A 15321-nucleotide genomic window follows, 5' to 3' on the forward strand; every position below is an offset into this window, starting at 1 on the left:
AGTTAATGAGCCTTCAGGCCTGTAATTAGCTGTCAATTACCTCAAATTAATCAACTCCTCGCCTAATTAAGCATAATCGGCAGGTGGGCAGAAAACGGGCCATTGTGCAGGAGCCATGAGAAAAGCATGGCTGGCAAACTTGCTTAGGATCAGCGGCGCATTCCCGGACGCCGCGCCACCGACACCCGGGCGCCCGCCCCGCTCGCGGGCGCCCCGGCCCCCGCCGCCCCCCGCCCCCGGGCCTGCCGCGGCGGGGCGGGCCGGTGGCGGGGCGGCAGGGACCGGGGGGGGCCGCCGAGGCGGGGGGGGCGGGCGCCTTTCCTGCCCCCGGCAGCGTGGGGCAGCAGCCGGGCGCTGCCGGGGGGGGGGCCCGGCCTGCAAAAAGCCGCTTGGGGGGGGGGTGGTGGTGTTCTTGCTTAATATTTGTGCCGACTTGCCTTAATACATCATCTCGCCCTCCCCGCTTTCTCTCCCTGGTGTGCCGTGCTTTCCGCGCTCGTGTGCTTTTAACGTCTCTGAGACGGGGGGGGGGGCTGAAACACGCCCCGCGTTCGCTGACCCAGGCCCACCTCAGTTGTGAGCACACCTTAACGGCGTGAAGATACACCTAGATGGAAAATGGAGTTTCCGCGGGTATTCATTACTACCTACAAAATGAGTCGTATTGCATGAATTCTCGTGGGGAATTAACGCAACCCCAAAACTCCCTGTCCTCCAGAGCTCTGCTTGGTGGAGGGGAGACGTTCCCCGCCGGGGCCGGGGAGGGAGCAGAGCTCCTGCCAACTTTCAGATGTCACCGGAGCCCAGGCCACAAACCGCTCTCTGCTGTGCCGGGGGCTGGATCCTGCACCCTGCATGCTGAAGCCCAGCAAGCACCGGCTTTATTTAAACACAAACTGAGCGCAGTATCTTTCTGAGCCACAGAGAAGAAGGGCCGAGGGAAATGCAATTTCACGGTAAAAGTATTGTGCGCAATATTAAAGTGAAAGGTTTTGATTATGCCTAGAAAGTCTTTTTCTTTTTTTTTTTTTTTATGTAGCCAGATTATCACCCAGCGCGCTGGATTTACACTGCATTAGCGATCGCCAAGATTAGAGCAGAATCCCCGGATAACAAACAGGTACACAAGACGTCAATTTATGACATAATAGCAATAGTAATGAAACAATAATCATAGTCGAGAGAAGAAGGATGCAGTGGCGGGTGAGCCAGATCTCTTGGCGCTGAAGAGAAAAGCTGCCTGCATTGGAGTGGCTTTGATTAAAAATCCCTCTGTTGTGTCCAGAAGGATGACTTTATACTTTATTCGTGACAGAGGGGAAAAGCAACAGCCCAGCACAGGTCTGGCAAAGTTGGTACATGAAAAAACCAGCAACTAGAGGGGCAAGTTAGGAGATGTGACCTGCCCCCTTGACCCTCCTAAGGTCTGAAACCCCCCCTGGACCTCTCAAGAGGAGGTGCACATCAAATGTGGCATTTCTGTGCCTGCAGCTATTTGGAGCACAAGCCCCGAGAAGAGAGGCTGCAGGCAGCCCCTGCCCCGCAAAGGTGTCATCAGGTGAGGAGAGAGGGGCTGCGCTGTGCCGTGCTGGGGAGCGAGCTGGATCCTGGCAGCCAGCCTGGCCCCCGGGGATTTGAGACTCCCCCACCTTCCCAGCTCACACGGTGGCACATGCTGCAGCCAGGCCCACGAGGCTCCTCTTTTTTTTTCTGCCTGCCCTTTTCTCAGTCAAGTGTTTATTACCGCAGCAGGAGGTTTGGGCATGGGCCCCTCTGCACACATAATGCAGGAGCCTATGAGATGCTGGGGGACTCAGTGTCCCCTCTGTCCGCTTGGTAAAGCCACCACTTTCCAGAGTTTCCCCTGTGCCTGCCATCTCAGGGTGAATCTCTAGACTGTCCTGGGGGGACAGCTTTTTTTTTTCTTCAATTTATGAGTGTTTTTCTTCCAGCCTTCCCCCCCCATCATGTGTTTTCCTTTGGCTGAAGCACTGGCTCCGTTCTTTGGGGTCCGTCAGCACATTCCGGAGGACCAGCTTGGGAGGGATGCTCTGTGTGGTGGTGTTGCAGATGGTGACATGAGCTGCGGGCGAGCAGTGCTCTCCTGCAGCTCCCTGTTTATTTACGGGCATGCTGCAGATGCACATTGATTTCACTGGCTCATTCCCATTTAGAGCTGGAGCGCTCAAATGACTTACATCAAGGTTGACTAAGCATTTCTATTATCAGCTGCCTTCTTAATCACTCATAACTCTTTCGGTCTGGGAGTGTGAAGTTCTCCAGATCTGATCTCCATCCAAGGAAGTGGTGGTTGCTTTGACTGTGCTGTGTTTGAGCAAAAAGGGCTCAGGTGTTTATGAGGGTAAGTGCCCAAGCCACAGAACCCTTATCCCATTATAAACCAAAACTCTGTCTTTGTGGAAATGAAAAAAAACACACCACCAACGGAGAAGCAGGCAGTAGAAATCTGTTAGGGCTAGGCTGATGGAGCAGCTTTCAATGATCCACTGAAAATCAATTGCAACAGAGCTGAGTTGTTACAGGGCGAAAAATTGTGCTGAGAGAGGCAGTGTTATTGCTGGTGGGGCCCTGCTGCTGCTGCTGCTGCTGCCTGGAGACCTCCCTGCCAACGGGGCTGCACGGTGGGCGAGCGTGCAAGGCGCTGTATGGCCGAGCGCTGCCTCACTGGGGAAGTCAAGGGCCCGGCTGGGACTGCACATGGCCACCTCTTAGGGGAGCACCGCTGGAGCCCGGCCGCTGGCTGGGGAGGTACCTCCTGGAGAGGAGGAGGAAGGGTATGGGGGCAGCGCCAGAATAGATGAGAGGAATCCAGTGGCTATTCAGGTACAAGACAGAAAAAGATACTTATTCCTATCCCTGACCTTGTTTGAACCTTACTGGCCACTCCAGCTGTACCAGACTCTGCTGTCCTGCAGGTAGTGCCCCAGCTGGGAAAATGCTCTTCTGCTTGGCACTGTCATAACAAACACAAGAAAAAAGCTGGGTGAGCAATGAAGCCGTGCCATTTTCTGAGTTTGAAAAAGCAAAGACTGTAACTATTGCATTAATTGTTTTGGCCAAGGAGTTAGAAACGACAGTAGGGAATTAACAACAACCCACCTGTCATTCCGTCTGTACGCAACACTGGGTATTTGTAAGAATCATGACCACCATCTTGTTTACTTTGCGCAATGCCATAACATCGAGGCCGGCCACGTTTTGGTTTGGTCATTCCTTGCTGCATTGCCCTGGCAAGTAGCAGCAGTGGTTTGAGGGAAAGGCACTGCTGCTCTAGACAGCTGGTCCTATGAAAGGCGTGAGCTCCTCTGGACTTGACAGCTAACTGGAGCAAGGTGGAGAGTGAGCTCCTCCTGGCCAATCCTCTGTGCAGCTCTGCCCCAAGGTTATAAAAATAAAGCGCTCAGGTTAGAAAGTACTTACAACGCGCATTGTGATTCTCCTACACCTGTTCATTACAATGCAATCTGCAATCACATATCTGCAGTGCTGCAGTCTCTCCCCGGTCATGCCTGAAACTAACTTCAGCCATAACTGAGTAACTTCACCGATAACAATGGCCAGTCCCCCTGGGCCAGAGGTTTTGGGCTAGCCTAGAGCGGGCTGCCTGTCCTGAGCTCCTGCTGGCCCTGGGCCCCATGGAAAGGTGCGCAGCAGCCTGTCAACATCAGGCACTTAAGAAAACCATGAAAGAAGGTCACAAATTTCATAACCATTCAATGTCATGTGGTAGCACCTGGTGAACAGCCTCATCCTGGCACTGAGGGTATGCGTGCACACAGGTGTGCAAGTCTGCTTAGCAAGGTGCAAGCATGCTGCGTTCCTGGGCAGGAGCCACCTTGGGTCCAGGAGCAGCTGTGTCCGAGACAGGAGCCTTGAGGGGGGCCAAGACATGAGGCTGGGTGTGGAGATGCTCCAGCACAGCTCCGTGCTGCCAGGCTGGAGCCGGCTGCCAGCCACAGCAAACCCGCATCTGTCCCTGCTTGTCTGTGTAGGCAGACACTTAATAACCATTACTGCTTCCCAGAGCAAGTTTCTAGGCTTCATTATATTTTTACTTGTCTTGCAGGGGATACAGCAGGCGCTCTGATAAATGAAGAGAAAGGGCTGCTTGCTTTGCAGGGGATTTATGTGACAGTCTCTCTCTCAGCCCAGGAAATCCTTCGTGCCGTTCCTCATGGTTGGCATCCCTAGCCAGCTGCGGATAGGGTGCACTGGACCCGGGGAGCCTGTGGATGAGCGTGCCATCACTGTCTCTGTACTCTCACCAGCAGCGTCTGCCCGGGGCCACGGCAGAGTTACCCAGCTGAATCTGAGTGCTACTGAAAGATGGACATCGTGCCAGCTTGTTCCCAGTGCTGCTCCAGTGACCTGAGCTACCCTTCACAACCGGAGCGGCTCCAGGAGACCCTTGCATGAGAAGCCCCCGGTGCATCACTGTCCGTGCCTGAGAGCGCGGCTGCTGCACCATCCCTGCGCGTCCCAGTCCCTCACCCACCGCAGATGCTGAAGGCTGCAGGGTCTGTTGGTGGGGTCATGGCGCTGGAAGGGGACACCACTGCTAAGGGGGCAGAGGGCACGGACGGCCCCGGGCTAGAGGCCACGCATGTGAAGGCAGCAGCAGCCTGTGCGGGGCGCACTGCCCGGCGTCCCGAGGCCGTGGCGGGGAGCAAGCAGGGACCATATGGAAGGTGCCGCCAAACAAGGCCGTTGAAGCAAAGGCTGCAAATGAGTTTAGTAGACAGCCAGACATTCTGAGGAGGGGGGAGGCAGAGGGGGGAGTGGAGGAGAGCAGGAGAAAGGGAGAGCCCGGCGCTGTGGCCAAGAGGGACCCGCCGGAACACACAGGCGTGGTGGGCAGCACTCCCTTTCCTCCCACCCCGCACCTTCTCCCGGTGCCCTAACTTTAAGACCCCTCAAAGGGAAGAGGGGACCAAGGTGTCGTGGCCCCTTCTTTGTTTTTAATTACTTCCCATTTTAATCTTGATTTGCACGTCGATCTCTCAGAAGTGGGCCAGGGACTCTACAAAGCCCTTGTCAGCAACTCCCCCAATAATAAACAGGAAAAGGCTTAAGGGGCAAATCACTTGCATGTTAATGAGACTGTTTCCTGGAGTCAAGAGAGAAAACAGCAAACAAACAAATGGACTGAATTCCAGCGGCAGCTGTTTGCTCCTTAATCTCGGCTCGTCAGAGCTGCCCTTTGATGGGACACAATCTACACAAACGATTGTGCTAAATCTTCTAATCTACGTCCTCATTATTACATCCCTTCTTACGCATGTAAATCAGGGACAAACTCATTTTAATATGTAGATAGATTATGGAAGGGAAGGGGAGGGGATTGGAGGGGAAAGGAGCTGCTGGTGGTGTCTGCGCCTGTTCGGAGGGGTGTTAATGAGAAGCGCAGGGAGGGGAGCTGTCTGCAGAGACCCCCAGGGTACCAGGAGGAAGAGGAGGACCTGTTGTCAGGGCAAAAAGGGGGGCATAAAGGGGCAAGGACACTGGCGCTGGGATGCTGGAGAAGACACGGGCACGGGACAGCATTGGCAAGGCGATCTGACGGGGTGCTGAGGAGGACCTCACCCTGGCATCCCCCCAGGCCCTCTGCCCATGCACTCAACCCCCGGCTTTGTCAAGGCGGGATGCTGGAGGAGGGCTTGGTGGTGTACAGGAGGGCTTGGTGGTGGCATAGTGAGAGGTGACAGGGCCACACTGCGGGGGCACGCCAGGGCCCTGGCATTGTCCCCGGATGCCTTGCAGTGCAGGGCCTCCTTGCAGCACAGCACAGTGGTCTCCCACCCCTCCTCAGCCAGCCCACTCCTGGCACTGTTAGTGGGCTGAGGATCAGACCAACCAGCTTCACCTGGGTTGGAGTAGCAGGCTGACACCTCAGGCTGCAGAGTCCAAGGATGCAGCCTACACTGCCTTCAAACAAATGTTGTTAGAGCTATGATTATGATCTTTAATAATGTTCAACATAGTTGCCTTCATAACAAACACAACTGTGGGAAAAAGAGCTCTCCTGCATTTCACTGCCTCTGGCATCTCCTAATCCAATTGCCAACCTGCAACCTGCCCCTTAACCTTCTTCTTCCACTGGAACAAGGTGGGAGAACAGCAAGGTTGTGCAGCACCAGCCTTATGTAGCTGAGCCACCTCATACTTCTTTGCTCCAGGAGGGGCAGCCTCCTGGTAAAACAGGAAAAAATATTTTAAAACCAACCTGGTCAGTTCACAAATTCCCCATTGACCTCACACCTGTGAAGGAAGGATGCAGAAGATAAGAAGTAGGTTGGAGCACAAAAGGTGAGTATAGAAGAACAGCAGAGGCATGCAGGAATATAATCAGAAAGGCCAAGCATAAAAGAAGTTTGCAGGTAGCAGGATAGTCAAAGGGAACAAGAAATCATTCTGTAAATTCATTAGTAGCAAGAAGAAGACTAAGCAAAATATTGGATCACTGCTCAACAGGGAGTGAAAATTATTGACAGAGGATAATATTCGAGAAACTAGTAACAGTGATAAAGAGGTAAGATCCTGGCATAGAATAAGGAAAGAGTATGGTAGAGGTAATGTTATTGAATTAGATGCATTCAGATTGATTGGGTGTAATGAGCTTCATTGTAGGGACTTAGAGATTTGGCTACAGCACTGTCAGAGTCAGTAGTGGCTGTACTCCAGAACCTGTAGAGATGTGGTAGAGCACAGGAAAACCACAGGCATCGCTCTTTAAAAAGCAAAGGAAAGAGTGATGGGTAATTATGGACCAATCAGTTTAATTCCCATTCCCATTAAAATGCTGGAATAAATCACAGAGTTATCTCTAAATATCAAAGGCAAAATGAGACAATCAATTGCATTCAGTATGGATTTGTCAAGGATCAGTCCCTTCCAGTCACTCTAAGTTCTTGCTCTTGCAAGGCAACAGGTCTTGTAGATAAGGAAGGAACAGAAGATGTTGTGTATCTTTACTTCAATAAGCTGTTTAGGCTCCATTTCAAAAGCTATCTTTATGAGTAAACTAGGGAAATATAAATTAGCAGAAGCTACCGTTAGATAGATAAAAAATTAGTTGAAAAACTGTGCTCAGCAGATAGTCCTCAGTGGTTTACTATCAAAAGAAAGGATGAATTGAGAATAGCTCCACAAAGATCTATTCTGGGTCTGGTTCTGCTCACTGATTTAATTAACAACATGGTTGACAAAAGAGAGAGTGGGCACATCAGGAAGACACAGAACTGGAAGGCACTTTAAGTACACTGGAGGACAGGCTTAGCATTCAAAATCATCTTGGCAAATTGGGAAAGTGGTTGAAAAAACATAGATGAAAGTCAGTAAGAAACCATGCAAAGAATGTCGGTGATGCAGAAAAAATGAAATACATAAACAGAGGTTGGAAAACAACTTGTTAGGCAGCAATTCTTCAAAAAAAGCACTAGGGGTTAGAATGGATTACAAGCCCTGTCAAAAATAGTATGCTGTCACAAAAAAGCAAACCTCCTACTGTAAGGAATAAATAAGACTACAGCTGTCAAGACCTCTGGAAATTACCTTTCCTTCTAGTTAGCATTGGTGAGACTTTAGTTGGTGTTTTGACCCCAGTTTTGGCATTGTCTTTCAATGTGGACCCATTGGAGGGTGTCTAAAGGAGAGCAACAAGAATGATCACAGATCTGAGACATGTCCTGCAAGGAAAAACTGAATGAAGTAGTGTGGCGTAACTTGAAGAGGGAAGACTGAGAGAGGATAAAAGAAAATTCCCAGCCACAAATTTGTAAAGGGAGAGGGAAAAATCAGTCCTCTGTGCCCATGGCAGGCAGGTAAGTCCACAGGAAATCATAACAAGGAAGGTCTGTGTTAGACATTAGGAGCAAAATTAAGAAAAGGGGGTGGGGCAGAGACTGCAAGGGAGACACTGGGAGAGATGACTTAGGTACTTGTCCATCTGTAAAGAATGAGACAGGTATAGCCGGTCATGCCACAAGATGGAGAGGAGGAAGAGATGACCTCTCCAGGTCCCTTCCAGTCCTAGTTTTCTAGGAGTCCATCTCCTCATTTCTGACATCTACCATCTAACCTTCAGCAATACTGGAGATGGAAGTACACAGAGAGGGATGAAACATAAGGTAGTGCCACTGGTTCACTGAACACATCACTGCTCTCCTCACTCACACCCCAGCGTATGCTTACTAACCAGGAATGATGACAGGATGGAGACCTGAGAGATGACAGAGACCTAAAAGATGACCAGACCCTTAGGATGGACAAAGTGTTGGCCCCTACCACCTTCTGGGATCTGGCTAAAAGAAAAGGGAAGGAGCATGACACCCAGATCACTGCCATGCCAGCCCATGACTGACTGAGCATTGCTGCTAGAGTTAAAACAGTGGTGTGAGCATCTGCCTCCCTATCACCACCAGATAACAGACCGGATTACTGGTACTGCTCCTCCCTGCTAGGAAATCTAAATCAAGCAATGGCTTGAAGACTTACTATGAACTGTCTATATACCTTAATATAAGTATCTATTTCTGCAACATTTCCTTGGGGAAATCTTGAAAGGTTGGAAATGTATCAGGCTGGAATGAGTATCCACCTCAAGTAATGGAGTTTCAAGTAAAGGTTTGAAATCTTTTCCTTGTCTCTTTCTCTCTATTGCCAGCTATTTTCAGTCTGTATGTTTGTCCTCTGTCACCTACTTTCCTTGGCCCCATGCATTCCTGTTCATAGAATAGAATCATAGAATCATAGAATCATTTAGGTTGGAAAAGACCCTTAAGATCATTGAGTCCAACCGTAAACCTAACACTGCCGAATTCCACCACTAAACCATGTCCCTAAGTGCCACATCTACACGTCTTTTAAATACCTCCAGGGATGGTGACTCAACCACTTCCGTGGGCAGCCTGTTCCAATGCCTGACAACCCTTTCAGTGAAGAAATTTTTCCTAATACCCAAGCTAAACCTCCCCTGGCACAACTTGAGGCCATTTCCTCTTGTCCTATCACTTGGTACTTGGGAAGACACCAACACCCACCTCGCTACAACCACCTTTCAGGTAGTTGTAGAGAGCGATAAGGTCTCCCCTCAGCCTCCTTTTCTCCAGACCAAACAACCCCAGTTCCCTCAGCCACTCCTCACAAGACTTGTGCTCTAGACCCTTCACCAGCTCTGTTGCCCTTCTCTGGACACGCTCCAGCACCTCAATGTCTTTCTTGTAGCAAGGGGCCCAAAACTGAACACAGTATTTGAGGTGCAGCCTCACCAGTGCTGAGTACAGGGGGATGATCACTTCCCTAGTTCTGCTGGCCACGCTATTTCTGATACGAGCCAAGATGTTTGTATCACACTTCATGTTCCACACACCCTTGTCTGTCTGGGGAGCACAAAGCCTTTCATGCTTTCTTTTGAGATGAGAGACAGACCACAAGATGATCATGGTCCCTTGGCCAGATGGGCCTTGGACTTAAATTCGCTATATCCGGGATTAAAGGTGGACACGTTCCCAGGCTCCATCTTTCTTCGGGCTGCTATGAGCAGCTCACCACTGTGTTCCTGCAGTTGTGCCGATTCTCACGTTGCATTGTCTGCCAAGCCAGGTCATTAGCTCTGGTCTTCAAAGTTCACTCAGAGTCAATTATATCTGAGTCTGCATTTTCATCACGGCCCACCTGTTCCTTTGGGAAAATGCAGTTGACTAAGTCCGTGATGAAGTGAGGGAAACTGGAGATGAAACGGAGATAAATGTCAGGGAGGTTTGGCTACTGAATAAGTTTGCAGAGGGAATACGCTACTCCAAACTGGATATGTTTAGGACACACAGCAATGCTCCCTTGCTTAAGAAGCTTTTCCACTACAACAGAAAAGAGGGCTTAATATTATAAAGTATAACTAAAACAAACAAACAAAAAGCAATACTCCCTTCTTAACAGACTATATTAGCAGTTACCAAAATAGTTTAATGGTCATAAGGAAAAATGGTTTGAGACCCTAAGACATCCGGCAGCTCCCAGTATGCTTAAGGAAGAGCGGTATTGGGAAAAACACAGAGTGTACAGATTGCAGGAACACATATCAAAGAGGTTGGGGAGGGGGGTGAGGAGGGTTGGGACAGGATGTGGTACATGGTGTAGGATTTTCCTGCAATGCAGATGCCTTCACCAGGACCCATACAAGCCAAGCGTGCAGGATGCAAGGGGTGGGCAGCATTGCACAGCTCCTGTGTCTGGCAATTGTGGCTACCACCAGTAAGAGGGCAAGTGTGTGAGAGTGAAAACATCTGATCTATCAAATGCTCCCCATGACAGAGCTCCCACAGTCCTACCAGTTACTCTGGGCAAATGTCTACAGTCTAATGTCATCCATCCCCTCTCAGTGCTCACCTTTATCCTGTGCATAGGTGACCTGCATTTCACTTAGTGACTACCACTCCTCTTCCTCGTGTGAGCCCAAATCTTCAGTCTTCCTCATCAGATTTTGTACATTTCTGATAGCTGAAGGATTACTACTCCCCTCCCTTTAGTTATCACTTAAGCAAGTCAGGCACATCTATGCATGGCTCACAGGCCAAAACCACAAGTTCCCAGTCATTTTCTTTCCTCTTCTCTAGACTATGTTCAGTTTGTCAGTATTTCCTTAAAAAACAAATGCGCAAAACTATGCACAGAAAATTTGAGTCTTAACATCAGAGCAATACAGCATCAGTGGGCTGCTCCATAATGTCATGCTTCTGAACGTGGAGCTGTCTCAATCTGTTTTAGAGTTTTGTCATATTGCAAATGTACATTGTGATCACACCAAACTATTATTTCCAGCTGTTCTCACTGTCCAGCTCTCTCAGGAATATTTTTGGCTCTGGGATTTTCCCGCATGACAGTTTGCTGAGTTGATTCCCACCTATGTTCTCTTCACTGCTGCATTCTGGTTCTCTCCCTGTGATGGACACAAATTCTTCCAACTCAGTATCATCTGCAAATGGCATTAATACACAGCTTGGCTTGCTTTCTCCATCATTTATGAAGACTTAAAGAAGGGCAGATTTAAACTCTCCTTGCTGGAGAACTTCTGTCCCAGCCTGACAGTTACACTCAGAGCCTATTACTTACAGTAATCTGGCTGCATTCTCATTCTCATTTCAGATAACTCCTATCTGAAAATTCACAATCGTTTTCCCAGTGACAATTTCACATTTTGCTAATTAGAACCTCAAGAACAGACCTGAAAAGGGAATTTTTTTAGTCAACAAAATAAACCACAGAGCTGAACAAAGCCCGGTGTATTTCTGGCACCGGGCAAGAAGGTCACTTGAACCAGTTTAATTTCATTTGGATTGTGTCCTTGGCAATTCAACCTGAATTTATTTTGACAAACAAATCTTGTGAGTAGTTTTCCCACACGTTGAATGCGTCTGTGGTGTTCCCTTCCTCTAACAGTTCTGTAATGCTAAGACAATTCAGTATGCATAGCAAAATTCCTCCTGTTATGACAGAGTGATGGAAATTAGATTTTTGCCATAGCAATTGAGTCTAGCATTCTTTCCCGCTTTGGAAGATAAATTTACCTATCATGCTTCTTTCTTCAGCACCTAGCTCTGTGGCATCCAAATGTAGCAGAAAAATAATACAACCACAGCCCAGAACAAGAACTTCTTTTTAATCTTCGCCCTTGTTCCGAGGCAGAGGAATATGCATTTGTGCTGTTCCATTACTGCAAAAGCAGAATAATATGTTGTCTCCCTTAGCGTGGGATCCATCTTGCCTAACTTTAGATGCCTACACCTGAGCTAGTCGTGGGCTACTTTTGTAGTTGATATCAATCTTGTCAATAAAGTCAATGGAGATGCAATTCCTCTAATCCAGTGCGGACAGCTATTTCAAGGTAAGATGAACTGTGCCCTAGGCTCTGTTGAGCCTGTTGACCAGAGCCCTCTGGCTAGAATGGGAATGTGCTCAATGTAGACTCCCTATGCTATAGGTGTTCACGCTGGGTCTGATGAATCCCATTGCTGCATTGTGTTCTCTCTCTGGACATTATTTGACTCCAGCCGTCCATTCGCTCATTCTGGTAGTTCCCATATAGATGACAATAAGCACAAATTTGGGGGAAGTGTTTTCCTATTGCTGCTAACACAATGCTTTACTTCAGATCCTCTGTGGTGCTCAGCTATTGCCTTTGATCATGAAAGCTCTCTTTGAAGGCTACCTACATAAGTTTGTCCTGATTCACAAATTCAGGGTTCGGGACAGGCAGTGAGGGATTGGACCATGTCTATCAAAGAGCACAGAGGCATTTTTGAAGAGTAAGAAATAGTCCCTGGGGTTAAGATAGGGCCTGCACAAGGTACTAGGCTGGGAAGCCGGCTGGTGTTCAGCCACCCAGCAGTACTGGTGGCTAGGTGGCTAGCTGTTGAGAGATTTTCATTTTGCAAGATAGCAGCCCCTGGTCATAGGGAAATGATACTTGGTCACTTGTGAAGCCTGGTGTGCCTGCAACTGAGCCAAGCCTGCTCTGTCCCTTGGCCCTGGCTCAGGGAACCCAGCTCCCCTGAGTGGGCTGAGCTGGAGGCTCACCCCCCAGGAAAGACCGTCATCGCCCAGGGCCTTTCCGCAGCCTGCTCGGCTCCTCCTGGGATAACTGAGATGGGGCAGCTCCTGCGCTGCTGCCCCAGCCCCATGGCTGGGTCAGTGCAGCACTGGGGCATCACACAGTAAATTGGGGTGGTGAATAGAACTGGGTTAGAAACAACCTCTTCCTGGGAGACCAGGGGTGTCTTCAGATGCCAATTTGGCCGGTATGTTCTGCCTTGGGAGAAACGATGTTCAATACAGGTTGGTCCCTCAGGTCAAGTGAGACAGCTTGGGCTTGATGGCCTCTTGTACATGTGTTAATATCCAGCACACAATACCCAAATATCTCCAGCATCCCCCCTCGCACCTGAGTCCTCCCAGGGAGCAAGGGCAGCTTTTGGAGACTCCTCATTAGGTCACCGGCCCTGGGAGCCGAAATCTCCCCTCCCCCACCTCTGTACACAACTGTTCCTCATTTACATAAATTATCTCTATTCAATTATCTGTCCAGATGTCCGAATTGTGCCATGAGTGATCTGTGAATGAATTAAAAATGGAATATAATTTAATAATAACTGATTAGAAGGAGATTAGTTGTTATATAAAAAGGAAAAACCAAGAGATAGCTAGTTGCCCTTAATCCGAGCCAATCCACAGTAATTATAGAAATACAGTCTCGCTTGCTCGCCTTCCCCATTTCTCTTCTTCTCCCCCCCCATTTTCTCTCTTTCTCCTTTTCCCTTTTCTCTCTGTCCTTTCTTTCCTCCCTCTCTCCCCTCTCTCTTTTCTTTTTCGTTACTTTGTCTCTGGCCCTCCTTCGCCCTCTCTCCACTTTCTCCTCCTGACGTACCTACGTCAACAGAGTCAAAGTCTGGCTGCTGATGTACCCATGTAGCTGGGGATGTTCTGGCAGGTCTGACCAGCAAGAGCTTTCAGCTGCATTAACGTCCTGTCTTTCAAGCCATGTTAATGATGTGTCTTTATACTCTCACTTTTCTGTTAAACATTTCTGGAATTGCTCCTTTTTCCCTGGGTTCCTAAGCCAAACTCTTTTCAGGTTTCCCTCTCCATGTCTTTCGGAGCTGTGCAGAGAAATTTCTACATTGTGCTGGATGTAATAAAACCATAAGCAGTGCAGAGGCTCCGGGTCCTCCTCTTGCACCAGGAAGAACCAGCAGCAAGTCCCCAAGCTGCCACGGTGTCTCCTCCTGCAGAAGCGTGCCCAGACTTTTCCAGGAAACTTGTCATGGATTTATTTTTTCAGTGATATTTTCTCCTCTCCCAAACATACAGCCACAATACCCCAGAGCCAGGCTGAAAGAGAGAGTGCAGCACTTGTCTATGTATTGGAGACAGAAAAAAATTGGAGAGAAAAATGCAACACCCTGCTTCTTGAATACTCCATGGGGGTCTTTCATATCCTCTACTGTCCCCCACCTTGTCTAACAGAGCTCTCTCCCTCTCTCCCAGCTGGGACTACTGGTGCAAACCTCCATCATTTGCTGTGATTTGCAATGGCATGAAGCTGAATAACTAAAAACTGTTATTAGTTTATTTTTACTTCTCTTGTAAATTAGAACAAGGAAAAAAAAAATGATTTGCTGATGTTCACTGCCAAGCTGGAGTGAACCGTTTATTTCAGGTAATTTCATAACATGATTTGGAAACTGGCAGCTAACAACCTAAGAAGTCAGATTTACCCCCTAGTTCAACATGGAGCTTGTCAGATGTGGGAAGTGATGATTAGGGCTATGGCTTAGAGAAACACTCTTTTACAAGAAAAATGAAGCTGAAAACCCAAACATATTCACTGTCATAGACTCATCTACCCGTACTAAGGTACCAGATATTTAAAACCTTCAATGTCTTGGCTTGCTATGTCAATGCTCTGTTGTGGTTTAGCCCTGGCCAGCAACTAAGCATCATGCAGCTGCTCACTCACTTGGGGGAGAGACTCAGGGAAATAAAGTAAAGCTCATGGGTTGAGATAAAAACAGTTCAATAAAACAGAAAGGAAAAAACTAATAATGATAATAATAACAATAATAAAATGACAACAACAACAACAACAACAACAATAATAATAGGATTGGAATATACAAGTGATGCACAATGCAATTGCTCACCACTCGCCAAACAATGTTAGTTCCCGAGCAGCAATCTGCCCCCCAGGCCAACTCCCCCCAGTTTATATACTAGACATGACATCACACAGTATGGAATACCCGTTTAGCCAGTTTGGGTCAGCTGCCCTGGCTGTGTCCCCTCCCAACTTCTTGTGCCCCTCCAGCCTTCTTGCTGGCTGGGCACGAAAAGCTGAAAAATCCTTGACTTAGTCTGAACGCCACTTAGCAACAACTGAAAACATCAGTGTGTTATCAACATTATTCTCACACCGAATCCAAGACATTACACTATACCAGCTACTAAGAAGAAAATGAACTCTATCCCAGCCAAAACCAAGACAGGATTGACCCCTTATTCTATACCTTTTGTTATCTTCTACACCACTTAGTCAAAGAAAACTTTAAGGAGGAGTTTCTTTTAGTGGTATGGCGATCAGTTCTCTGCCTTTTTAATTATTACAGACTTCCTCAGCTTAGGTAAAGACTGTACTGCCAGCTTTACAGGAGATGCTGCATTTTGAGGTATGCAGCCTGGCTGTGTGCAGCTGGAGAGCATAACCCTGGTTGTGTCTACTGAGGAGGAGCAGAGGTGAGAGAGACCAAAGGT

General features: G+C 48.4%; 1 protein-coding gene across 1 annotated transcript in view; it reads left to right on the top strand.

Moving 5' to 3' along the window:
- The window catches only part of LIN52 (lin-52 DREAM MuvB core complex component), a 73362-nt gene extending 65478 nt beyond the window's left edge, over positions 1 to 7884 (top strand). The window contains exon 6 of the mRNA XM_052782716.1: positions 4088 to 7884. Within this exon, the coding sequence (XP_052638676.1) occupies positions 4088 to 4212 (125 nt within the window). The 3' untranslated portion in view covers positions 4213 to 7884. The remainder of the gene's footprint in view (positions 1 to 4087) is intronic.
- Positions 7885 to 15321: the final 7437 nt, after the last annotated feature.

The sequence above is a fragment of the Harpia harpyja genome, chromosome 3 (genome assembly GCF_026419915.1).
Source record: "Harpia harpyja isolate bHarHar1 chromosome 3, bHarHar1 primary haplotype, whole genome shotgun sequence".
NCBI lineage: Eukaryota > Metazoa > Chordata > Aves > Accipitriformes > Accipitridae > Harpia > Harpia harpyja.